Below are 27,179 nucleotides of genomic sequence, written 5' to 3'. Positions count from 1 at the left end.
TATATCGAGATATACATACTTGTACTAATACTGCCAGCATGCAAAATACTGTTGTGGATGTCAATATATAGAAGGTGCACAGTGATCTTATAATTTTTTTTGATTAAAACACATAATGACGATGCCGTAATGTTTTTAGTATGACTGGATTGGCAGCGGCCACAGTAAAATTAATATTCTGTGCATTGAAAAATGGCAGCTGTAAAATCTTCTTTATAACCAGTATCTTTGGCAGCGTTTTGACATTTTGTTGTCCATTGAAAACAGTGATGAACAACACAATGATTTTGTTGCTGACCAACAAGGAATTTTAAAATAATATGTAAAATACTGAATAGGATTTTATTGTTTTGTAAAATAATCAGTTTGGATAAATCTGCGATAAAATATATAAAGCGGCACATAAAAAGTTATTGGTATTTAGTTTGGTTCTCGTGAAAAGGTTGCTCATCACTGATCTATAATATATTCTAAATAATGATGGTTTGGTAAATTTCGATACCTTTTTAACTTAACTTAACTTAACACACGGTTTCTGTCCTTTTACATGCACTAATAAATAAATTTATATTATGTCAATGCTTTGGTTCCAGTACAAGTCAAACATATTTCATATTCGAATACCAACCATTCATAACAAACCCAAAAATTTAAGTTTCATGGTTTACTTACGCAAAATAACGGCAAAAAAGGGCGATAACTATGTTCAACGAAATTGCTTCGGGTGTTGATATATTCCACCTACATGAGGATGAGTATAGGTGGACGTTATTTTATAATTTTTTAAAATAGAGTCTGCTTAACTCATCCGGTGTATTTCCATGTACCTATATCTAATATATAAAAATTAATATTTGTGCGTTTGTGTTTGTTTGTTCGTATTTAATGCGCAGCCATACCGTTCATCCGATTGCGATAAAACTTTGTAAACTTATTGCTTGCACTTGCGGGAAGAGTATAGGCTATACTAATATATAAAAATGAATGTCTGTCTGTCTGTATGTCTGTCTGTCTGTGTGTCTGTCCCGTATGTGTTCCTATACCATTCATCCGATTGCAATGAAATTTTGGTAAGTGGTTGCATGCACACCCATGAAGGTTTCTGAATTAGAAAAATCATTATCTTCTTCTTCTTCTTCATTCTATCTTCTTTTATTCGTATGGTCCCTATACCATTCATCCGATTGCAATGAAACCTTCGTCAGTTGTTGTGGTAACACCCGCAATGGTTTTTGAATTAGTACAGCCATCTTCTTCTTCTTCTTCTATTATATCTTCTATTCGTATGCGTTCCTATACCATTCATCCGATTGCAATGAAATTTTGATCAAGTGTTGTGCTCACGCCGCAAATGTTTCTGAATTGTTACAACTATTTTCTTTTTCATTCTATCTTCTTCTATTTGTATGCGTTCTTATACCATTCATCCTATTGCGATGAAATTTTGACCAGTTGTTGTGAGCACGCCCGCGAAGAGTTCTGAATTAGTACAACCATCTTCTTCTTCTTCTATTCGTATGCGTTCCTATACCATTCATCCGATTGCAATGAAAATTTGATTAAGTGTTGTGTTCACGCCCGCAAAGGTTTCTGAATTGATACAACCATTTTCTTCTTCTTTTTCTTCTATTCGTATGCGTTATTATACCATTCATCCAATTGCGATGAAATTTTGACCGGTTGTTGTGCGCAAGCCCGCGAAGGTTACTGAATTAGTACAACCGTCATCTTCTTCTTCTATTCGTATGCGTTCCTATACCATTCATCCGATTGCAATGAAACTTTGGTGAGTTGTCGTGCGCACGCCTGCGAAGGTTTCTGAATTAGTACAACCATCATCTTCTTCTTCTATTCGAATGCCTACCTACACCATTCATCCGATTGCAATGAAACTTTGGTGAGTTGTCGTGCGCATGCCCACGATGATTTCTGAATTAGAAAATCATCTTCTACTTCTATTCGTATGCGTTCCTATACCATTCATCCGATTGCAATGACATTTTGATCAAGTGTTGTGCCCTTGCCCGCAAAGGTTTCTGAATTAGTACAATCATCTTTTTCTTCTTCTATTTGTATGCGTTCTTATGCCATTCATCCGATTGTGATGAAATTTTGACCAGTTATTGTGCGCACGCCCGCGAAAGTTTTTGAATTAGTACAACCATCTTCTTCTTCTTCTATTCGTATGCGTTCCTATACCATTAATCCGATTGCAATGAAACTTTGGTGAGTTGTCATGCGCATGCCCACGAAGATTTCTGAATTAGAAAATCATTTTCTTCTACTATTCGTATGCGGTCCTATACCATTCATCCGATTGCGATGAAACTTTTGTCAGTTGTGTGCGCACACCTACGAAGGTTTCTAAATTATTATTATATAACATACAAAGTTTGTTGTTTGTTTGTTCCATCCAATTTTGATTTTTTTTACTACATATTAATAACATTAATAACGTTTTCATATTTTGGATTCGATTTTAATTTAGTGTTCTTATGTTTGACCTTTACTCCTATTAGAATTATTTTCATATTGCCATATTGTATTACACAGATATTTTAATATTAAAAAAATAATTACCTCTTATTATTTTTCAAATATCTAAGATAAATATAACCACGAAGCGACCCTGTGCAAAGCCGGGTATTTCAGCTAGTAATTAATATTTTTGTATGTACATATTTCTACTGTTTAATAAAATACTATCTATCTCTCATGTTGTGAACGTCTTAAACTTATAATTTGTAATGTCCACAATATGTAAAAATAAATAAATTGAATTGAATTGAAAAAAAAAAAAAAAATCTACACATTTAATAATGTATGGAATTTGCCTGATAAAGTGAATCTAAAATTGTGTTTAAATGTTTGCAGTTTTTGACAGATGAGAGTGATAATAGTGTGAAATTAGCTACAAATGAATCTGCACTACGAAATGACTTTAATAATTTAGTCAGTAGTCACTCTCATAATATTTAGGTTCAGTATTCTAGTGAAAATTATCTTTACTTGAATATGCCTGTCTGCGAATAGATCCTCAACCAGTGTTCTGTCCACCCTAGTCATTCCGGCGTGATGGATGGCGAATCCGTACGGAAGAAGATCTTTCAGTTCTGTGTTCTTCACTTGTTCGGCTTCTGAACGTAATACCTCCATACTGGCGGAACCCTCCCTGCAAAAGAAAGATACATAATAATAGAATGCATACAATAGAAAGGTGTTGATTTAATTTTAATTCAATAGGTAAGGTAGGTAATCCATGCTACCATCAATTCAAAAAAAGTCACGTGAACTAACCTCAAAAACTGCCCGAGGGTATCTTTTTCGAGGCACATATCTCGAACAGCTCGCGCAGTCTTTCCAGTTTCTTTGCGAGAGTGAACGAAGATTAGAACCTAAAATAAATAAATAAAACATACATATAATTAATGTACCAAATAAATTGCTATGCAAATCGATATGTATTTCATAAATTGAGTTACACCAATTACTACAATTAATACAAATATTAATTATGGACACACTAACAGAATAGGTAAAAACCATCAATGCAAATATACAATAATCCATGTCATTGCAATGTAGATAGGTACAGTAGGCGCTCGGTAATCCGGCACCCATATTTTTTCACCTATGCTGGATTAACGGAAATACCGGATTATTGGATTTCTATAGGAAATAATTCTATCACAGATTTGCACAGCAATCTTCCACCTTTTAGTTATACTAAGGGTTTTGTGTTTACATTTTTTGTCCGCCATTTGTTTAAGTGACGCTTTCACGCACAAGAGAAACAAACAAACACATGTTTATCTGTCAAGGTCGGGCACCGAACTGCTGAGCGAATGGCTCTCCGCTCTGTAATCCGGCAGTTTAATGTGAAACCTGCCGGATTACAGAGCAGGAGAGCTGTAGACTCGTTAATAGAATAGAATAACAATACTGTAAAGACATGAAAGTAGATTTTCAAAAATGACCGTTATTGTAATGAATTGTTGATAATAATATGTATTTATGGGGTCGTCCATATATTACATCATACCCTAAAGGTGGGGAGGTGGTCTGATATAATGTGAGTAGAGAATGTGTCACAAATCAACAAAATATAGGTATGTACTTATTTTTTTGAGAATAAAATATTCCATGAGAACATTATATTGAAATCGATCATTTTCAATGAATGTAGGTGTAAAAAATGTGACATAATTTAGACAACAGAGTAAAAGATTTTGTGACGATGGAAGGAGGGGAAATAGTGTGATGTCATTTATCGACCTAAGAGTTGTAATCATATTTGATTTTAAAATACGTGATAACCTCACCTGATTTCTTCCGGCGTGTTCCATTGTCTTTTCGTAGACGATTTCATTCATAACTTGAAATCTCTTAAGAGCTTTCTTCTCCGTAATACCAATGTACTGCTGCTCCAAAGCGACGGGCCTTTAACATAAAAAACATTAGACAGAGTTAATTGGATGCATTAAGTGCGCAGGGTGATGAGGCGTATTTATAGGAGAATGTTTCCATAAAAGATAATCGGATTAAGTGTTTATTCTTTTTTTATGGGTTGAATACTATATGAATGCATAGTACGGTGTAATAGCAACAAAATTTTATGATGACGGGTAGTCAGTGAAGCTCTCCAGGCGAGGGTCTATAGGTGAGCATAACCACACACAGCCAGTGTGTAGACACTGTCTGGGTATAGAGAGAGATGAAGCCGGGTAAAAAGAGAGTACCGCTGCAAGAGTAATAGGCGTAGTAAGGTAAAGGTCACTGTGCATCAAGAATGTCTGGTGGTTAGCTGACCAACCAGCCCGTTTAAGGGTCATTGTGTGCATCGACCGGCCGTCATCATTAGCGGTAACTGAGTAATTCATTTGAGCTGAAGAAGATAATCTCTGATAAAAAAAAAAGTGGAGTAGCTTTAATAGTATAATTGTTGACCTTGTAGGATAAAAAGAAAGCAAATGACAATTTTAAATACCAACCTGAAGCTATTGTCGAAGTAGAAGAGCCCCGTCTCCGGTTTGACCCTGAGGAAAGTGGCAACGTCCCTGTAATTGGGCAGGGTGGCGCTGAGGCCGACCAATCGAACCTCCTCTTGCGAAGTCTCGGCGGCTCGGACGGCGCGGGCCACCAACGCCTCCAACACTGGGCCTCGCTCCTCGTGCAGCAAATGCACCTCATCTATTATCACTAGTCGGACCAGGTTCGTGAATGTTCTCTCGCCACCTGTAGTAAGATAACATGTATTTTCATTTATTTCATCAAAATCTGTGGAATATTATAACAGTCTAGTTTACAATACTTATGGCTACCAAATTCATGTGATATATTATTAATGGTCTATGGTCAACGATGTATTTATTGAGAGGATTATCATCTGATTTACAATCATAAAATATAATTGTGACAAAGTACACAGGGTGATGAGCTTATGTAGGTAAGATCCACTGACACAATCCTCTAAAATTTTAATTTTACCTTTTCTGGTGATGATATCCCACTTCTCGGGTGTACAAACGATAATTTGCGTGGCTGCAATCTGTTCCCTTGTCAGCTGATGGTCTCCAGTCAACTCAGATACCGTGATATTGTACGGAGCCAAGCGTTTGCTAAAACTGCCCACCTGTTTATCAATCAAAAATCTTTTAGTTGGAAATAATAATTGTGGACAAATATTTGGTGATGTTCAAAAAAAATGAATTTGACTAAAACAAGTACATAGGAGTCTTTCAAAATTCTACTATTAAAAGCAATGAGGTTCGAAATTTTTTCACTGCGCTGATGGAAACACCCAATTGGGCAAAAATTGTACAAAGGCTACATTCAGTTTTCACTTATCTGCACCTTAGCAATATAAAACCTCATTGGTTATAAACCAATAGGCTGACACCTATTGCTAACAAGCCAACCAATGGACGACCTCAATTGCGTTATAAAATATCAAAAACTGTGTACACGGTAACCTTATACGAATTTTGCTAAAAGTCTATCCTGCATGGTATAGGTCTCTCAGCCAGAGTTGGTGCGAACACAGATACGAAAGATTGTGTCTATTGGTGCATTTTCGAGGCAACGGGCATTTCACGTCTACTAGAAACAGCCGTGTGTCTTGCTTACGCCTACTTATTGCGCTTATAGCGAAAAGAGGACAACATACGTATACGTTAATGTCGATTTAAAAATTTGAAACATCCTTTTGTAAACAATGCGTCTGTGAGTATTGCTTCGCCTCAACTCTTGTTAACACATCTATAAATCAATGAGTCAATGACATCTTTGAAACAATTTTTCGCCTGGTCGATTTGGTAACCAGAGTAGAATTAATATTCTGTGAGTTGATAAGTTGACGGATTGTAATTGAAACATGGCGGATTTTCTATGGCAAAAATAGTGAAGTTTTCTACAAATGAATTGCAATTAATTTAACCAGTAGTCCATGAGTCCTATTTTCAACATTACTTTCATGTATATAAACTCTTAATATAAAACTTACCATTTCCTGTACAAGAGACCTCATTGGGGCTACGTATACGAGTTTAAACTGGTCGGCAGCGATGGTTCCATCTTGGTTGATATGTTTCCCGATCTCTCGAAGCATGCAGAGCAGCGCCACGTTGGTTTTACCCGCTCCAGTGGGTGCACACACTAATAGGTTCTCATCCGAGTTCAAAGCAGCGGGCTCAAGACGACTCTACGTTGGATTAAAATTTAATTATGAGATACATATTATAATAATTATGTAATCATGTTGTCAAATTGATATTGACACCTACAATGGGTCAGAAAACACCTGTTACTATTTACAACAGATAGGGATTGCCATCTCGCAACAGAATTTCCAATTCCAAGATTTCTGGACCGGTATTCATCATCATAAAGATCAATACAAATTTTTCACATTTAGAGACATTTTATTTATTACAATGAGTATAGTACAAAGCTTCATACCAATATAATTATTATTTTCCCTGGTTTAACATTTTTCTATGAAAAATCTTTCAAAGTATGATTCCTATTATATACATACGATGAAAAGAGATGTCTGCTAAATTTTAAATAATGAGTAAAAGTACTGCATTGTAAAATATTTTCTATAAAATATTGTCAATGTTATTTGGCCAAAAAAATGAAAAACCAACACTTCAATCGTAATGTTCATTGATTTTATTATTTTTTATATCTTTAGTTCACGAAAATAAGCTATTTTTAACAAAAAACAGATTCATAAAAATCAATCTGAAAATTGCTGAATTTAATCATTTTCAATACCGGGATTTTAAGAACATAAAATCAGGCGGTATCCCTAAATTACAATCCCCAAAACTGCATACATATTCAGCAGACCGTAAGGAAAATGTGACAACCACAATATAAAACTGATGATGTCCTGAAGGATTTGTAAACCTGTACAATGATAATAGAAGAAGGATAACAGGAGATCGAGCACAATGGAAGAGTCTACTGAAAATAGTCAAGATAAACCATAGGCTTTAAAGCCACAGCTTCTTCAGGCAGTGACTAGCATTTTGTGTATCGTAGTGAGTTTTTTTAAAATAGTCTCAAGAATCAAAAAGACCTCACCTGTATTCTATTTAAAGTTTTGAATCCCTCGAAGGCATGCTGAACATACTTGGGGAGTTTGTCTATGGGTATCAACGCCTCGTCGTCATCAAACGGTTTTGATTTCAGTGCAGGAACGTGTACTTCTTCATAACCTGCCAAATGAAAATCATAAGTACAGTAAAACTGCGTTAATACGAACACGGTTATAAAAATACCACATAAGCGTGAAGTTCGATAGTTTTTACTGAAAATATGACGTATCTAGAGCGTCGCCGAGTATGAGAAAATAATGCAATAAGCTTCATGTAGGAGCAGTCAGAAATAATAATGGTAAAAATAATTAATTATCCTTTGTAATTCGTGCGCAGTAGAAGAAAACACAATCTGCGCAATTTTAAGGTTAAGCTATTCAACTATAATTCAAAATTTGCCATAAGTTGCAATTTTCACAAAAATTCCAAACATCTATTTCGAGTGATTCAATTTTTTTCAATTGTTGAAAAGTTGTTCAAAAGTTGGAATAAAAAAAACTTTTTTTTCAAGTTTTACTATTAGTTCGATTTCGAATTAATGGGGTTTTACTGTAATGATGAATAGATTCCTACAAATAAACAATCAAATTATTTTATGACTATTCAACAATATTTATAGGCAAAGGAGCCTCCAAGAGTTAACTTCCTCTCCCAAATGACAGCCATGTTATACAGGTGTAATAAACTATGGATGCCGTTTAGTTACCTTTTCGTTGTTTCCTGAAGGATCCATCAGGCAGCTGACACCTCTTATTAGCCATTAGGTGAGAACCTTGAGCGAAGATCTGAAAATGGATAAACATATTTTAAAAGAGGACAAAAAAGCGACCAACAATGTTGCCAAAATGATAAAATTTTACCATTCAACAAGGACTTTCTAAGGGAAGGTTGTATCTTCGATATAAGATAAATTACCCTTTACAACATGGAAGCACAAGAAACCTAGCTAGTAAGTTTATACAATTTATTTTAATAATCCAGTATTGATGTAATGGTTTCTAAGTAGCTTACCAGTTCTTCTAAATCTAAAGCCCTTCTTGCCCCTCCGACTTGTCCCCCTCCTGGTCCAACTTGTGCATTCAATTCCTCCATAATGCCACCCATATTTTTGGATTCGGCTGCCTCGCGCCGCGAAGACCCACGAGAGACCTCTGTGCCGCCCTGAAATATTAAACCATTCATTAGATACTAATAAACAGACTGTAGTGCTCAGACATTAATATGTGCAGATGCGATTTCATTTCATAAGCAGGAAGTATGCGTGGCTAATTATGTCTATTGCGGACTTTGTTAAAATCTCAGTTGATCTCACCTTGATCCCACTCTCTCTTGTTTCTTGTTTATCGAATATTGCTAGTAATACAATATGTTTATGTCATGTGGCCATACCAGTAGCAAAGCATGGAGGTAGAGCTGCACATTAAACTTTGTCAGTCATACATACTTGTTTTCATTGAACTAAGACTATAAATTGCCGATAGTGTTGGTCAGTTTTTAAAATTCAATGAAACCGTGTAATGCGTAAATCAAGCCATATGCATTCTTAATTCAACAAAAACAAATAATTAGGACTGAAAACGTGTGCACTATTTTTGTTGGATCGCCCATAGCATACCTAAACTATAATGGTGTGGTTTAAGCAGGGTTTAATTGAATTTTAAAAACTAACCACTACCATCTGTAATTTGTATTGTTAGTTCAATGAAAACAAATAATTATGACCAAGTGCACTATTATATGTCAGATCTTAGCAGCCTACGTCAACCCTTTGCCACTAGACCATACCATAAGGGTATAGGAGAAAAACATGAAAATCTTATGTCACACAAATGTCAAACTGAGATATCGTTGACTCTAAAGGGAGTCGGTTTTTGTCTTGCATTGCTTATATCGCTCATCCCTTCCGTCTCACAGGGGGAGACTTTTGCTTTATGATTCCTATGCACTATCAAGAGTGTCAAGTCTGACGTGAATGTAGACTATATAATAATGTTTTTACCTTGAACGAAAGGGACATTTCTTGTTTTTAGCCTGTATGATAATTTTCAATGCTCTATAATGCTTCGACTATTACTGTTGATGCCGAAACTAAAATTACCATCTAAATCGTCAGGTTTTCAAATTTTGAACTAAGCTCATCACAGTATAAAAAGTATTGAATAATATGTCAAATGCTAGCATGTGATGCCCTCATTCAGCAGACAACTTATATTGACGGATCTATAGTACTTGGTTCGATCTACGAGACTGCATTGCCAGTTTAAAAAAAATCAAAAATGTGACATCTTACATTAATTCAAAGAAGTCATGAAGGCGCGACTGAATATTTAAAATACAGTATCACCCCTATTTTACGTTTTTTAAGGACTGAAAAAAAAACCTTATTGAGGGAAAATGTAAAAGGGGGGTAATGAAAAAAAGAACATTTATGTTTCTAAAAAAATAACCAGAGCCGGGCCAGTGAAACGCGTGAGCCAACGTGTTTATTCACTTTTTCGAGAATGTTTCTCTTGCACTGACAAAGCTTTCCTTTAGATAAATATGAAATAAATAAACCGCGAACTTGTAACTTGTAAGACTGATGACAGAATAATGACAGACGGGAGTGTATACAAAACACAAACACGATGCCAAAAGAAAAGATGGCGACCGATGGACCAATCACCTTGTTATGCGCCGAACTCGGGCCAATCACAGCGTCGCTCGTCGACCAATCACCGTGCGCCGTTCTAAAGACATGGAGTTTTCCCTCCAAACACCTTACGCCGTTCGAATATCACGACCCAATCATTGTCAAGCGCGCGTAACTCGCATATTTTGAATATTTCCGACGTAAATCGCGGGAAAGAAAAACGTAAATGCGGGTATTAAATGTACTGAAATACATCGGGACTGAAAAAATTACACGCAATTGCCGGGAAAACGTGAATTCCGGGCACGTAAAAACGAGGTTATACTGTATGTATATAGTTTGGATAATCAATACATTTCTCACCTCATCATCAGCTTTCCCAGTGTCTAATTGGGCAAGAATCTTTTTCAGTGCGGGCTCCTTTGACATCTGGTCTCTGATGGACTGCTTCTCGGAATCTGACTGCGATGATGCCAGCATAGTGCAGTAAAGAACTAAAAAACGAAATTAGGCGATTAAATACCAACAATAATTAATTAACAAAAGCAGAGTCTAACGTGTATAAATAACAGACTATATGCAGTAAACTGGTATTTGGGTGGACTTTCATTACCATAAATTACCTACGAAAAATGAGAACCCCACGTCTATTTAAGCGAATGACTAACAACCAATTTTTGTTGATTCTACAGTAAACTTCATTAATTCAAAATCAATGGCACTGAAAATCAAAAAAATTTTAAATTACAAAAAACAAAATGTATGGAAAAAGAATAATTATTTCGATTTATTGAATATTGTAGGTACCAGGTAGCAGTGGCGAGTGGTGGAGGTAGGCTGCAAAGATTCCATATAAATAGTTCACATAACATTGTCAGTCATACTTATTTGTTTTCATTGAACTTACAATACAATTTGCAGATGGTGCTGGTTAGTTTTTAAATTCAATTGAACCCTGCCTAGCCAAACCATAATAAATTAGGTAAGTTTAATAGCCGTACATATTGGATTTCATTGGTCAGTTTTTCAAAAATTATTAAGCCCTGCCTACACAAAACCAAAATCGATAAAAAATATCCTACCACCTATAAAATAATGTACTGTTTAATGGTATAATTTTAGATATTTTGAAGGTAAACAAATATTTCTTGACTATTATTTTGACAATTAAACCCTGCCTAGTCTATGTTCATTTTTTTAACTTAATTAGGACCTGCCTAAACCAAACTATAGTAGATAAAATAATGTATTATTATATTCATAAAATATCCAAAATTATGTATGATTTAATGGCATAATTTTAGATATTTTATAGATAGATATATATAATAGAATATTTTTTGACTAAGTATTATCTATTATGGCTTGGTTTCGCAGGGTTAAATTGAATTTTAAAAACTAACAAACACTATCTACATATTGTAGTCTTAGTTCTATGAAAACAAATACGTGACGAAGTTTAGTGTGTCTACCTCCACCTTTCGCCACTGGTATATAGTAATTATGGAAGTCCGTAATTATTTAATATTACGAATTTCGAGTTAAAGGTACAGGGGGTCTTCATTATCCGAGTATACGTCATCCGAGTCACCGCAGTTACGAATTTGCAGGAGAATGCAAAAAAAAACTACAAAAACACTAGCGCAATAGCTCACAGTCATCAACTGTCACTTCCAATCCCACACTGCTCAATTGCTCACATGTCTTTTTCATTTCTAAACGTGTCCCAATTAAACCCATTTACTAAGTAATTTTGGTCCCCATTTTAAGCGTATCCGGAAATTTGTACGTAAACAGTTCACCGCAGGACACTTATTCGTGCACCGCAGTACGTGAAACATGAGTTCGTGTAACATTTAATCAAATGACGAGTTCTTCGTTGAAAATTTCACTGTGGAGTATATTTGTACGTATGCTACAACATGTGGCGAATTTTATGAGATGACTAGATTAGGTTAGGTTAGGGTTAATCTAATTGGAACAGTACTATTTGCAAACTATCATGTTCAACGAAGAACTCGTCATTTGATAAAATGTTATACGAACTCATGTTTCACGTACTGTAGCGCACGAATAAGTGTCCCACGATGAACTGCATACGTACAACTTACATGTAACCCATTTTAAGCGGATTTGCTTTAAGTGGTATTTTTTCAGACCCAATTACCCTCGGATAACGAAGACCCCTGTACCGTTTTATATTATGTATTTTATATTTACTAGACCGTATTTTAGCAATGATGTCATCTATCCATTTAGTGTTAATGAATTTAAAACTGTCAATATTCATACAACTGGCATTAGAGAAACATTCCAATTATTACATCTATTGGAAACAAATTGGACAATTATGGTACTTTGAGCCTGATAAAGAGGAAAGTAAACTCACCCATGTGCCTGTGCTTCTTGAGGAGTTTGATAAGATCGAAGCAGTCATATCCGAGAAGAAGCACGAGCTTGTTTTCACAATCTCTGTCGTCAGCACTTTCCTTCAACGCCTCGAGGGCGTCGGCCGCCTTCTGTTGTGAGAGTACAGCGTCCGAGTAGACTCTAGACAGCCGCCGCTGCAGCCAGTATGCGTCGATATCCAGCGGATGGAGAGGACGCTCGCGCCGACCGTCTTCCGCTGACCCTCCAGCCAACTAGAATGTAAGCAATGTGAATTTAGCATGGCATAATATGTCAATATTTTCATATGTTTACAGTTGAAATAGTCGATAAGAAAATTATTCAATTATTGTATATCAACAGAAGGTTTTATAAAGTGTGGTTTAATGAGATCCAGAAAGATCTGTAAGTGCTCAGATTAGTAAAGGAACCAGCAGAACAAGTAAATACGACACATACATTGGCTGCGTGTATTGGCCCGTGCCGACTCCTTCCTTCTTTTCCAGATTGTTTTGCTTCTCCTTCTTGCTCTTCTGTCTCCATTGTCTCATCGTCCCCTTCTTCAACACCCTCCCCTTCTCTGTCATCTTCCTCCCGAACCTACAACAAAACATAACCGTCTATTTATGAGTAATTCAATTCCAATGCTATTATAAATGATCTCACACAAGCATTTTTTTGCAAAGTACACATGTAGATCCTTTGTAGGTATATAACCCTACAACCGACATGTTATTGTCTATGGCCATTTATAGACAATAGACAATAACAGTTGTCTTTCGGCCTTGCTATAATGTAGTCGACATGCGTCCCGCGTCTCTCACTTTATCAAAGTCATTTCTTTGTGCCGTGTTAAACCAAACTTTATTACTACAATATAAAACCAAGAAAATACAAACTCCGTGTAAATTATTCATCACTGCCCGAACATACCACGTCACACACACATCAAGCAACCTTCGTCGATTAAACATAACATCGGGGGTAAGAACAACACTACGTTCAGTCCAATATCTTTTGTATAAACATCATGAGTGTTTACACACATATTGCAACTTGTATGGGAATAAACAATTGTGTGCTAAAAGTGTTGCTCAAAACATAATATTGTCTGTATAACTGCAATATTAATAATACATACTGTTAACATGTCCAATGCTGAAACTGCACCAAATTCATTCTTACAAAATGTCTTGTGAAGTGCACACCATGTCAAGTACTACATCAATATAGTCACAAAATTTTCTCAGCGAGGCTAAATTATTTACATTCAGAATTAGCACATGATTCCAGTCCATGGTCGTTGGCAAACGAGGTTGTATTGCTTTATTGCTCGCTGTTCATAAGTCGGATTTATAAAGGTTTACACAATTAGTGTGGTAATTCTTGACAGATAGATCACTGAAATGATATCCAATTATCTAGATATTTACATAATAAAAACGTTTATAATTCTGACCTCTCCAAAAGCATCTTCATCATCTTCCGAGCTGGACTCTTCAAACTGTACGTTGATGCCGTAAGCCTCGTCAATCTGCTCCGGGTTGTCACCCGTTGGTTGCTGTGTCACTCCGACACCGCTGAAGTCTGTTATTTTCTTGCCTAGTCGAAAAATAGAATACACATTAATAAAATATCTTCATTTGACATGCAAAGTTCTAACAATAATCTAATAAACATACTTTGAAAGCAAAAGGCAATAATTTGACCTTGGGTAACCAAGAATATGTAAAATTCAATTTAAATTTTCATTCATAAACTGAGCTCATGACTACATGAGCCACCAAAGTATTTTAGCCTTACGGACTTTTTTATGAGGAATGGTTTTCAGCCATTAACGTAACTCACTGTATCCTTCTTCTGGATTAAAAAAAATGTGAATGATAAAGAAGTAAATAAGAGTAAGATATGTGTTAGATTTTGCTAAGCAGATTAAATGACAATGTGCTGGACATGTTGCTCAGCGAGTAAACATCCGCTGGACCAGCGATACTCAACCTGCGGCCCTTTAAGCTTTTATGTGCGGCCCAAAACACATTTATTATCAGGAATTTCGTATATCTTGAAATTCGTTTCGATTTTGACGCACAGATAGTGACACCCGGAGAGGATTGTCATTATGGTCCACATCAGATCTGGTATAAGAGTGTTGCTATTGCACACGATTAATTAAAAAAAAACGCATAATTTTTAAAATCTCAAAAATGTTTTGTAAAAAAGGGGGGGTTTCATGATTTTTTCATCACACCAGTAGTGATGCGGCTCGCGTTACTTTACAAATATATGTATTTGGCCCGAAGAAAAAAAAAGGTTGAGTATCATTGCGCTAGACAAATGCCATCATACAATAATACCCAAAGGGCACTGAACTATAGGCACACCTAAAACCCACTGGATAGATGAACTCATAAAGTTCGGTGGATGTACGTTGCAGCGAAACACTAGGGACCGAGAAGAGTGGAATGAGATAGGGGAGGCCTTTTGAATGATCAACAGTACCCATCACGGCGGGGATATAATATATATTGTGTCTACTCACCCAAATTGACCAACAAAGAAAATCTTTCATCGGGTACTGGTCCCAGCAAAGATTCTATCTCTGTCTTTCTGTCATGATCTTTCATCCGGGTGTTCTTCAGAACCGCTAAGACCTGGGAACAGATTTTTGATTGTCAATTTCATATGATTATTAGAAAAAAAGAATGATTTTTAAAACTATCCCAATTTATTGTACTATTCAGACAATCATTCCCAAATAATCCATATAATTGAGATTAGACTGCAAGGGATCTTAAACCTATGGATCACAAACGGGGAATTCAGAAATAATGGGAACTGAAAAACCCAACAGGTGTGAAGTGTGGAAGAATATGGGATAAACTTAAACATGTGTCAAGAATATACTTGTCCTTCGTTCTGACAACTGCTCTCGGTTTACACACTGACGCTCATTCAATATTGGTGTATTTGAAGGTTGCAACGCAAACTATTGCACGTCTATAATGTGTGGTTCGTTTTCGTAGGATACTCACACATTCAAAACCCTGCATCAAAATGTACTGTATTGGGATTTAGCCTGTTGGAATTTCTGTTGTTCTCTGAACTGTTCTGTGATCAAAACCAAAAATTTGGTTGCTTGGCAATATTGTACTAATATGGGACAATTTTTTGCCGTTTCACTTATATATGCTCATAACTAACATTTTTTATGAAGAACGTTTGTCAACCATTTTGCCAACACATCGGGTTCTTGTAATGAAATATAGAAAAAACATTGAAAAAATAGCATGTCATTGTTGCCATCTGAAAAATCAAACCAATGACCCAGTTTTAGGGAAGGGTGGTTGATTAACTAGGCCACTGTGGGTGCAAATTCACTACATACATATTGCTGAAAATATTATGGACATACAAAGAAAACTGGATACAAGGAAAAGAAAGATAATTTTAAGTTGTTCACTGAAAACAAAATAAATGGTTGCTTATAGGATATGTATCATATCAAATAGCTGCAGAATGTTACCTCATCAGCAGCTCCGCACAGTATATCCCTAGGTTGATCTCCGAGTGAGGACTGCATGAAGGCGAGCAGCAAGTCGTGTGCTCTTCTAGTTTCTTGCGTCCTCGGCCTGTAAACTGCTCCGACGAACTCATCGACGCCTTCCGAAGTTAAGGTGGCGCCTTTCATACGTTCAAAGTCGTACTGCGCTTCATCGCGCTTTTGGCGTCTGAAAAAATGGTATTAGATTTTACACTTATCACTTCTGTCGCATGTGTTCGTCACATACTTATTTCCTTTTAAATAAATTATATTTGAAAGTTTAGTTTGGAGCAGAAGAGTAATAAACCTGGACCAGTCAAAATTTTGCATACTTCAAGATCTGTTCCAAAGCTCAGGTTATAATACAGTTTGTATTAGGTACTCTTACAGTAGTTCTATCTCTTTGAATATAGTTTTGCATTTACTCACTTGACTTTCCTCTCTTCCGCCTTATCTGGCTTGGTCCTCTGGTGGCGATCGCCCATCCGCGTCCCGGTCAGCTTGCCGACAAGCGACATGACTTCTCCGGTAGCCTCATCTCGACCCCGTCTTTCAATAAAGCGGACATCAGCTTGTAGAACCAAGTTCGAGTTCTATTCACATGAAAAATTAAGTATGATTAATCTTACTGAAAAACAAATTATGAGACAATTGTATCTGCTAGTGTGGAAATTGTACAACAGTTTATTTAGGTCAGAAAGGCAGAAGCTTTATTAGACTCTCTGTCACGTAACCTTGCCATTTGGAATAGATGTTTTTGTATAAAAACGTGAATAAACCAATAGACTGATTGGAATTTACTAATACAATTATACGGCGTACGTGTGTAAGCCAATCGAGTGCCCGGCTTTTACTAATACATTTATACGGTTGCGTATACACACAAATCCTTGTCACTGTGTACAATGGCAAGGTTACACGAAGGATAGTCTACTAGGTATAAAGACTACAAATATTATTTTTTCAATATTAATAAATTCTTGAAAGAAATGACATACTATTAGAAATAGCACACTTCAAAATGTTTAGCTATAGTTTTATTAGTACTTATTCCATAATTGTTATAATAAAGCCAAGACGGGTTTCATCCTCATGGAAAACAGGCAAGGCACTTCACAGATTATAGCCATATTGGGGATCCAACTCATGATCATATCATATTGTTCAAAAATCTTCTTTTAAAACAGTTTTGCTAGGTACCTAATTAAAGATATTTAAATCCGTAGAAATACATTTCATTCTACAACCAATGTACCATTGCTGTAATTTAATAGTGCTGTATATAGTGTTAGAGAGGGAAGCGGGGGTTGGGATACATATGTACGTGAAAGAGTAACTCCATTAACCCATTCCAGACAGACTTAATTTTTCAGGATCACTTAAAAAGGCACACTGATTACTAAAATTGATATAACTCATGTATTATTCATTCAATTCAAATAAATTTTTTAAATATTTATAGGTTTTGAATTTTTCTATTAAGTATTTACATTTTAAGTAAACTTTGTGTATAAGTGGAATGAAAAAAACATGTCAAATATAGTTTTTTGGGTTTTTTAGCCTTTTTTTATACAAAATGACATAGATAAAAAGTCCATGATAGAAGTAAATAATAAAAGGAAGATATACTAAAACTGGAGCTAAATATAATACTCTTCAAGATATTTAGAAGATGGAGCGCCATTTTATGTTTTTTACTGTCTCAAACACCTCATACCTAGCAAACTGATCATTATTTTGACAAATTTAAATAATTTTTTTTTTTATAAATCAAATATTTCTAAAAAATATATTGGACTGTATATAACCAACATCATAAAATGATAGCTACATATATTATTAAGTAATTTCAACTTTAAAAAAAATCAAAATATGATTATTTTTTTTTGATTTTCATCATGTCCTGCATCCTGTAACACCGGCGCCAAATTGGCGCCGATAGGGCGCAATGGGTTAAGACATGAACAGGTATGATACTATGGTCCAATTGCATTTCCCCTTCCACCGCTATTCCAATAACCAATCTCTTTTCTTGTACCTAAATCTATCATTCGTTAAATAATAAAATAAATGAAGATAATAATTACATTATGTTACTATCATGTGCAAAAGGCGTGGCGGACGTGTTCTAAAAGAGTGATATGTATCTGAAACGTTAGCTGTTTAAATTGCTGTAGTTTTAGTTATGTTTAGCATATTCTAGCCTGAAACAGCTGTCGACGTAAATATCTCAAACATTGCAGAATTAAGTAACAAAAACTTTGTTTCAAAACTATGGTAATTGTACGATGTTCAACTAACATGTCAAAGTTAGTATCTAGTAAGAGTTATTGAGAGACAAATGACACTAGTTAATATGTTTTGCCATCAAAACGTTATGTCCACCTAATTATAATGATCAGTGGGCCGACCCGCTGCCCTGTGCGAACAATTAGAGAATGGATAAAATGGCCCCACTGATAAAGTTGTGCATAACTGTTATATAGATAGTTAAAGCTGTTGTGTCAAGCATTCTGCAATATCTGATTCATTTCTGACACGAATAGTTCTAAAATAATATTTATAACAAATTAAAATGTATTAAGTACTTATAATATATTATAATGAATAATTAGGGTATTTATGATACTATGAAGGTCGGCTACCCTTCAAAAGATTATTGCAATATAAATACAAGTTAATTCGTATCCCAATGTTTAGTAAAAGCGGTAAAAGGAGTGTTTATGTATAAGGATCCCGGTATAGTTTCAAATAGTAACCTACCGCTTTGTACTCATATTGCAGCTGCCTTGCCGCAGCGTCAGCCATGGTTGACAATCAATTATTAAAAATCCTATTGTACGTTTTCTGCATTGGTAGTATAAGTTTAATCTGTAATGTTTGGAAACGTTATTCAAACGACAACTATACGTACTTAAATATTGAGGTTATGCGTTATGATTGAAACATAGACAATCTATTGGCGTGATACAATTGACAGTTCTTTTCGTGAAACCGAATGATAGAAAATTCAAAGATTACAAATAAAAGAATTCTACTGAATTAAATTATTGTATATTATTAAAAAAGCTTAGCACGATTTGGTTTTTATTATATTCTATGATTTGACAAATCCCATGCCAAGAAATGATAGTTCTCAACTCATGTCCGTCCAAATAAAATAACCAAAAAAAAAAAAAAATATCTGCATAAAGCGGGAATACAAAAATTAATACTATTTTAATAAACGATTTTAGCCATTTGACCAAATGAATTTTTCACTTAAGGTTATTTTTATTATTATCTACTTACTTATTTTAAACTTATGCCTTTTCGTACTCAGTTGTGTGGTTTAATATATTTTTTTCGCGTACGTATAGTGGAAGAGCTATCACTATATCAATTATGTTCGACTAATTGTATGATATACATTTTGATTTGGCACGATATCCCAATAAAAGTATCCACAATACTGAGTATACTCAAAACTATTGATAATAAATCAGCTAATAATAATTTTAGTTTATGGTAGTTCGTATAGAAAACTTGACGAGCGAAATTTATTGTAAAATCAAGTATTGAATGAAAGCAGACGACTTGGCATGTGTTATGGATATTAAATAAAACCATTGTATAAATAAAACGTCACAAAATTGTATAGTATTATGGCCCATTTCAACTATCCCATCGCTTCATTGATGCGAAAATGTCAAAACATCCCATGTTACACCCACAAATTATACAGCACGTCTGTCAAGGTAAAAAACCCAATAAATATTTACGAAATGTATCGTTGCTCGTCGATGATCGTTATTTCTGTACCATAAACCGGTAATAATGTTATTTGACCATACTGTTTGTCCTAAATTACTTATTATTCATATGCGAATACTGGAATTACTAAACGACACTTTCTTTTGGTAAAATCATATCAGAAAATTTTGCTGGCAGAGCAATATTTTCCGAAAAGTAGTTATGTGCCTAACCTACGTTACGATTGAATGATATTTTTTTCATTTTCTCAATTAAGTGCATGCTATTAATATGTACAAATAATTGAATTACCCAGCACCGTTACTTTTAATTAATTGCTGGGAATTCTTGATTCATGCTTGAAATTAGTGAATGTTGAATTTATTTAAAAGTGTACCTAGTTAAAATGTTTCAGAAATGTTAAGGCTCATTATATTAGTTGAAAGATATGTCCTGGCTTCTTCCCAACAACTCCCTGTGCCTATCCATAATGGCCACTCTTCATTTCAGTAACCAAAATGTATGGCAGCTTGATAGCTTCATAATATAGCAAGCGTATTTTTAACCTGTCTCTTCTTTGCATCCTATTATTAGATCGATCAATATTACACTATGTGTTGGTTTATTTGGTTTATTATCATTCATATGGTGCACAAGATCCATTATGATTGATTGAACCGTTTCTCCTTTTGAAGTCGCTGTCTCTGATTGACTGGTAATGCCGATTAAAAAATTTTGGTAAATGTGCCGCACATGTGATGTTGATGATGGCTCCATGGTCTGGTTGCACTATCACTCGCGCGGTATGGTTTGTTGGGTTACCTGGTGCGCGGCACTTGACGGTGCACTGTTGATGATGATGATAGGTTGTATGAATGATGAGAGCCGGCTTGCCAGGTGTTAGCAGTAACAGGCTAACACGCACACCAGTTGTCTTGAGCTAACTCTTGAATCACTCTGCCTCGTTCGTATCGTATCAGATAAAGAGCGATAAATTTAACGAGGCTACTCGAGGCGACTGTCTTGAAGTCACTGAATGTACATTGTAGTCATGGTTTACTCATGACCCATTACTGCCGGTCGCCCTGGTCTGGCGACAATAATAAACAAGGATTCGAGGGTAGGTGGGAAGACAGGATGAATGTGAATATTGGCCCAACCATATTGTTAATTTAATGTTTGATAGATATTTTCATATATTTCCATACATCATTATCACTCACTAAGGTTTGGTTTGGTTTGGTCTAGAAAGAACGTTATAAAAAGTCATGCGGTCATCTGCGGCACCATTACCAACTGTTTATACTTGCATGTTTCATGTTACATAGTACATATTATAGATCAGTGATGGCGAACCTTTTCATGCATACGTGGCAAAATATTCATAATAGCGTGCCAATGGCTAATATTGGCGATACATTTTAAATTAAGAAAGCATTATGTGCTTATAGGTAGTAATAATTGATTATTACAAATTTTCGCTCTGCCGTTTCAAAATAAAATAGTAAAAAACAAGGTACTTGTCAGTTTACAGGAAGCCAGCGGCAAACAAATTTTGAAAATAGCCGAAATAGTAATTTTTAGGTTAAGTTAGGTTAGGTTTTTATTCTTTATTAATAATAATTCATGAATTTTGCCAAAATCAGCCATGAAAATTTGCGCGGCTCCCTCCTGGCTTCCTGTAAACCGACTTTTTAAAAAACAATTTGAAATGCGATGCAATAACATGACATTGGTCAAACCTCAAATAAATACGATGTGTGTTATTATACAAACAGACGATTTAACCAGTTAATTACACATATTTGTTAGAAAAACCGCTACAAATACGATATTTCTGAATTTACAAGTAGAAGATATAACCACCTAAAAATACCATGCTGGTGACAAAACATTTAAAACAATTAATGCTTGTTCATATTATTAAAATGACGACCGTGTTATTTATAACAACATATTTCTGTAGGTACTATGTTCGTAAGTTGAAATATAGATACATAAAAAATATTCGAAAAAAAAGTTTAAGTGGATAGGTTTTTTTTATCAGTAGGTAATAAAAACACCAATTATTTGCTTAGATACAAGAAATTCAACCCCATCCAAAGGTCACAAATTGTTGATAAAAGTAGATATTGCATAAACCAATTCTCTCCCAACGATATATGCACAAATCGTGAGTGGAGAACCACAAGGTTCTAAGTGTTTATTTTTGGCGAAATAAAAGAAATAATGAGGCGGCTTAGAATACTACAGCATTGTTAGGTTTGTTTTGTTAAAAATAAACACTTAAAACCTTGCAATATTAGGCTCGCGAAACTGGTTTTCAAATTTAAAAAAAATGCATATTGAAGTCTTCGGTTATCAGCTGTTGACTTCACGTTTTTACAAATATTTAAACAAAAAAAAAATAATTGAAATAATCTTCACGTACGCTGACACTGCTTAACAAAGATGTTGAAGAAACCCCTCTTTTGCCAGATAGAGATTTTAGTAGTTAAGTTTTAGTTTGTAATGCTGTTTTACTATGTAATTATACAATGACAGGGTGTAATTGAATTGAATGGCGATTGTAATATCATATTTTTCATATGTGAGGTTGAGAAATATCCTTCCAACATTTTTGAAGCATCGGGCATCGGTATAGAGTCGAACTTGGTTATTACGAGGAAGATGGGACCGACTGAATTTGCTCATTATAAGCATTACTTGTTCTATCAGAGAATAGGTATTCTTAAATGAGCGGTCACATAACACAAAAAGTCGCAATTCAAACAAAAATACACAATTAGAATTTTTCCCCGAAACAAGCATGGCATTCATAAACTACAAAAGAAGTTGTTTATTGTAATGAACGCTGGTAGGTACCTACTGACTTCAACTTAGATTTTTTACATGAAATTTCGACCATATGCATGGATACTTTTTCAATATTGTCGGCTAAAACACCAATTAGGTACTTAGACACTTAACTAGTGTCATAAACGTAATCCGATCCTGGCGGCATCGGTCTACGATCGGATTTTATTGCTTAGGGTCGAAAATATTTTTAAACGATCGACACAGTTTTAAGAAAATCGGTATACCCGAGAAGTAGCTCGTTATAAAAGTGAATAAACGTATGGAGAAAAAAACTAAAATGTCAACGAATGTTTCCTCATTACATCTGAGATATCGCTATGTCCGTGATCGTAATAACCGAGTTCGACTGTATTTCTGATCAACGGATGTACTCAATATTTCCTATTACGCCTGTTTTATATATTTTTTTAGCACCAATACAAAATCAATGTTTCGTTGTCTGCTGACGTATTTTAATGATATTTAGCTGATTTAAATATTTTTTACAGTTGTGTTTTTTTTAAGTTTTAAGCGGAACGCAATTTTATTGGCATTTCTGAGTTCTGATTATGTTGGTTTCACGCTAAATGTGTTTGTGCAAGGTGTCAATGTCTTTCCATAATTCTTTTTACGTTTGTTATTTACAGAAAGGCTTAGTGCTCGGTGCATACACTGAGAAAGGAGAAGAAACAGTTCAACTAACTCCGGAAGCAAAAGAATTCGATGCTAAGGTTGGCGGAAAGCTGTGTCAGCATCTTAATTTGTGAGTAAATTATTTTTAATCTATTAACAAACTGTTTGTAGATGTAGATACCGAGTCCACTGAATGATGAGACATATTAAATTTATCAAACAGAATAGGTACAGCAAAAGAATGTTGTTTTTTTTTTATCATAGAAACGTTGTCAAACATTATCCGTCTCATGAGTCTATACTTGCACTATTTGCGAGCCTAATACTACAAGGTCCTAAGTGTTCGTCCTTGAAAAAACAAACCCAACAATGAAGTAGTATTCTAAGCTGCCTCATTGTTACTTTTGTTTCTCCAAGGACAAACACTTAGAACCTTGTAGTTCTCCACTCGCGTATTGTCTATTTGGCTATATCGGTCACAAATCTATAATTACTTGAATTAATGTGTAGTACAGATGGTTACATGTAATATTGTACTTAAAACTTTCACCGTGGCACAGTTCGCCGTGAGCTTTCTATCGGAAAGAGATGACCGTATACTATACGGTCTCCAATTTTATTAGATTCAATATGAACATTAATTCAATTTCCATAGCTGATTTTGGGAAAATTCATGAATTTAAGAATGAAAACCTAACCTAACCTAACAAATAATCCAATATATCGGCTATTTTCAAAATTTGTTTGCTGCTGGCTTCCTGTAAAGTATAAACCGACAAGAACCGTGTTTTATATAGACATGAATTTTATGTCAGTACTATACGACCCAAAGAGGTTGGACGGTCTTTAATATACGGCCATATATTTCCGATACAACATTTCACGGTGAAGTGTGATACAGCGAACTGCATACGTACAAGTTTCCGGGCACGAGTACAGATATTGACAGACAAAAATTATCAGAATTACAAACATTAGTAACTAAATAAATAATGAATCATAAACAATAATATCTATTGCAAACTTTATTTTTGTTCTATTTTGACATTATGGTAATTGTGCCGCAGACGACCGCATGACCTTTTATAGCTTTCTTTTTAGACCAAACCCAATCTAACCTAACCTGATCTACCCCAACCTAACCTAACCTAACCTAATCTTAATGTGTGATAATGATGCATTGAAATGTATGAAAATATCAAACTTTAAATTAACAATATTGGATCAAAAAGCATCTGCGCCGACAGAAAAAGGTATTTATTGTAATTTTTTATATGGGATTAACTGGTTTCGCCAAAAAAATGGTAAATGGTGATGCGGTCATCTGCGGCACTGATAAAATTTATGGCAACTGTTGTGCATGCATTTATTATTTTTGTTTTTTCTTGATGCGATGTTCTTTTACGTTTGTGTCAAATTTTTTTATGGATGGTTATTTTTTAAATTTCATTTTACAATGAGATCTTTGGAAACAATTATGATTTATGCCAAAAGCCTGATTTCTAATCCTATTCTCCATTTCCAAACTAAATTATACGAGACCATTAACTTAGTTGTTCTAACCTCTTTTGACTTCGTTGATATTTTAGTGTTATTTCAAGTAATTTAAATTTTTTTAATAACTTAGTCAATCTCCTATTTCATTCATAAATTTTATGAATTTAATAAATTTGTGGATAAATTTTATGTTCACGATTAGCAATTATGCATTTTGAATTTACAAAAATCTTTTGAGTTTATTATTTATTTTGCCAAAGTTTTAACAATGGTTTTAAATCGATATTGTCATTGTAAACTCATAGCGCTTGTACACGTGCATGGAATTACCGTCGGCAATCGTGCTTGTTTTACATTAACTGTTTACACGTAAAAGTGCTGACTGTCTCTCCAATCTTATTCTTCAAGAGTAAGCGAGACGTGAGGTTTGAGGATTTTATACTACTATCTGACAGGTCGTATTGAAAATCGGTTAAGCTCAAAATGAGTAGTTCGTTTTTTTACCGGCATGTTCGCCCCTATCGCTCTAGTGCGCAGATCGAAAATAATCTTACTTGCGGGTAATAAATCATCACAATTCGGAAGTTTCCAAACTTGTTTGATTTATGCACACAATCTTGCCAACTGCAGGATAATACATGTTTCCCCATACATTTTCTTACTGTGCACAGTACATCCATGCACATGTAAACGGGGTATTAATCATATATTGTAAAATTGCGCAGCTGTTGATTGTCTTCTGCACCATTGAAATCTGATACTGTAACTTTTATAACTATTAACCGGTTCTATGCCTTCAGCGAATTTCTCGCTCTATGAGGGCGTGATCGACAGGCCGCACTTATAAAATTTCACGAGTTATCTCGTCCGATTTCAAACTCAAATTACTAGCCACTGTCAATTAATTTGCATAATCTAAAAAATTAAACACACAGTTACATCTTTTTGCATAATTATGAAATACTAAGCCACAGATTTTCCATATTACAGCGAATTTAGTAAGAGATTCGTTCTACATTCGACGTGTGTCATTAAAAATCTGCAGTCAGTCAGATACTGCCATAGTAATATCGTGAGGCATAGAAAAGGTTAACCCATTAAATGGCAGTGTATTGGCATGACGGTACCCGGTGAGGAGTAAAGTACAGCAAGTATACATGCTCATTTTCTATTGCTGGCTCTGCGCGCACGTAATTGTAAAACGAGTAAACTTGTTCATGGCGTACATTCGGGTCAAATGTCTGATTCCTGTATCAACAATAATCGTTAAATCCTTGGTTTATTGGTTAATTTTTTAATATTTAAAATAACTTAGTATATTAAAAAAAAATTTAAATAGTTTTAATGTATCACTTGCAAGTTCCTTATTTACCTTATACATTCCGAATTGCATCGATTATAAGACAAATACTAATAATAAAATTGAATAAACCACCAAATCATAAAAACTTTATTACAAAGATAAAATTAAGTCAATCGTCATTGGACAATAAAAAAATAGTATATTGTCGCCAATACTGCAAGAACACTTATTTTGAATTGCGCAAATTTTACAGCAGAGACAAAAAACCATTTTTCTACAAAAATATAGTTTCTAAGTTATATTTTTGTAGAAAAATGGTTTGTGTCCTGTAAAATTTGTGTAATTCAAGATAAGTGTTCCTGCAGTATTGGTGAGGAGATTATTTTTGTACTTTCGTCTGTAATAACACCACTGAAATCTGAAATTTTATTTTTGTTCTCTGTGATTTCCCTTAAAATATCAGTATTGACAGCGATTTTAATATGTCATCGATTATAAGACGTTCCCTCAATTCAACAAAAATATGACAAAACATGCGTCTTATAATATAATTGATGCAATACAGTACTTATATGATTATTGTGTTTGAATACTACAGTAATATTTATTTTTATTTTTAAATGGTGCTTGGTTGTTGAGAAGTATTTAAATGATAGAAATTTTGGAGCTGATTGGCATAAATCATTATTGTTTCAGGTGAGGAGACACCGCAGAGACTACTCTTTCAAACTGCGGATACATCTTATGTAAAATAACAAAAATTAACAACCCTAAAATCTTATTGCCAGATTAAATAAAGTATAACTATTTAAATATTGATAATATTGTCAGATACATACGTTTAAAGTCTTTTATTTTAAATTCGTAATAGCCTGTGATAGAATGTTACTCATAAAATAGTGAATTAATATTTATAATATTAAAAAAAACAAAAATATTTTTTTCCAATTTTTAAAATTATTGCCTATAAAATAAATGTGTCTAAAATATCTACAGGAATTTTTATGTGAT

The 27,179-nt window shown here is 34.6% G+C and overlaps 2 protein-coding genes across 2 annotated transcripts in view; one reads left to right on the top strand and one right to left on the bottom strand.

Annotated features, from left to right (window-relative positions):
* The window catches only part of Brr2 (U5 small nuclear ribonucleoprotein l(3)72Ab), a 47,010-nt gene extending 27,896 nt beyond the window's left edge, over positions 1-19,114 (bottom strand). The window contains exons 1-17 of the mRNA XM_085954067.1: positions 18,929-19,114; positions 16,595-16,758; positions 16,148-16,352; positions 15,164-15,275; positions 14,084-14,226; positions 13,084-13,224; positions 12,626-12,878; positions 10,600-10,730; positions 8,616-8,765; positions 8,311-8,389; positions 7,591-7,724; positions 6,503-6,700; positions 5,488-5,632; positions 4,992-5,235; positions 4,323-4,440; positions 3,298-3,395; positions 3,010-3,172 (exon numbers count right to left, since the gene is read on the bottom strand). Coding sequence (XP_085810193.1) covers positions 3,010-3,172; positions 3,298-3,395; positions 4,323-4,440; positions 4,992-5,235; positions 5,488-5,632; positions 6,503-6,700; positions 7,591-7,724; positions 8,311-8,389; positions 8,616-8,765; positions 10,600-10,730; positions 12,626-12,878; positions 13,084-13,224; positions 14,084-14,226; positions 15,164-15,275; positions 16,148-16,352; positions 16,595-16,758; positions 18,929-18,973 — 2,523 coding nt within the window. The 5' untranslated portion in view covers positions 18,974-19,114. The remainder of the gene's footprint in view (positions 1-3,009; positions 3,173-3,297; positions 3,396-4,322; positions 4,441-4,991; positions 5,236-5,487; positions 5,633-6,502; positions 6,701-7,590; positions 7,725-8,310; positions 8,390-8,615; positions 8,766-10,599; positions 10,731-12,625; positions 12,879-13,083; positions 13,225-14,083; positions 14,227-15,163; positions 15,276-16,147; positions 16,353-16,594; positions 16,759-18,928) is intronic.
* A 592-nt stretch (positions 19,115-19,706) lies between these two features.
* Positions 19,707-27,179, top strand: part of LOC147066888 (cytosol aminopeptidase-like) — a 29,693-nt gene continuing 22,220 nt past the window's right edge. The window contains exons 1-2 of the mRNA XM_085954048.1: positions 19,707-19,902; positions 23,383-23,498. Coding sequence (XP_085810174.1) covers positions 19,810-19,902; positions 23,383-23,498 — 209 coding nt within the window. The 5' untranslated portion in view covers positions 19,707-19,809. The remainder of the gene's footprint in view (positions 19,903-23,382; positions 23,499-27,179) is intronic.

Source organism: Rhyacophila brunnea, unplaced genomic scaffold (assembly GCF_057557595.1).
Source record: "Rhyacophila brunnea isolate RB1 unplaced genomic scaffold, BYU_Rbru_1.0 scaffold_4, whole genome shotgun sequence".
In the NCBI taxonomy this organism is placed as follows: domain Eukaryota; kingdom Metazoa; phylum Arthropoda; class Insecta; order Trichoptera; family Rhyacophilidae; genus Rhyacophila; species Rhyacophila brunnea.
The sequence above is the reverse complement of the archived record's forward strand: the minus strand, read 5'-3'. Positions and strand labels throughout refer to the sequence as shown.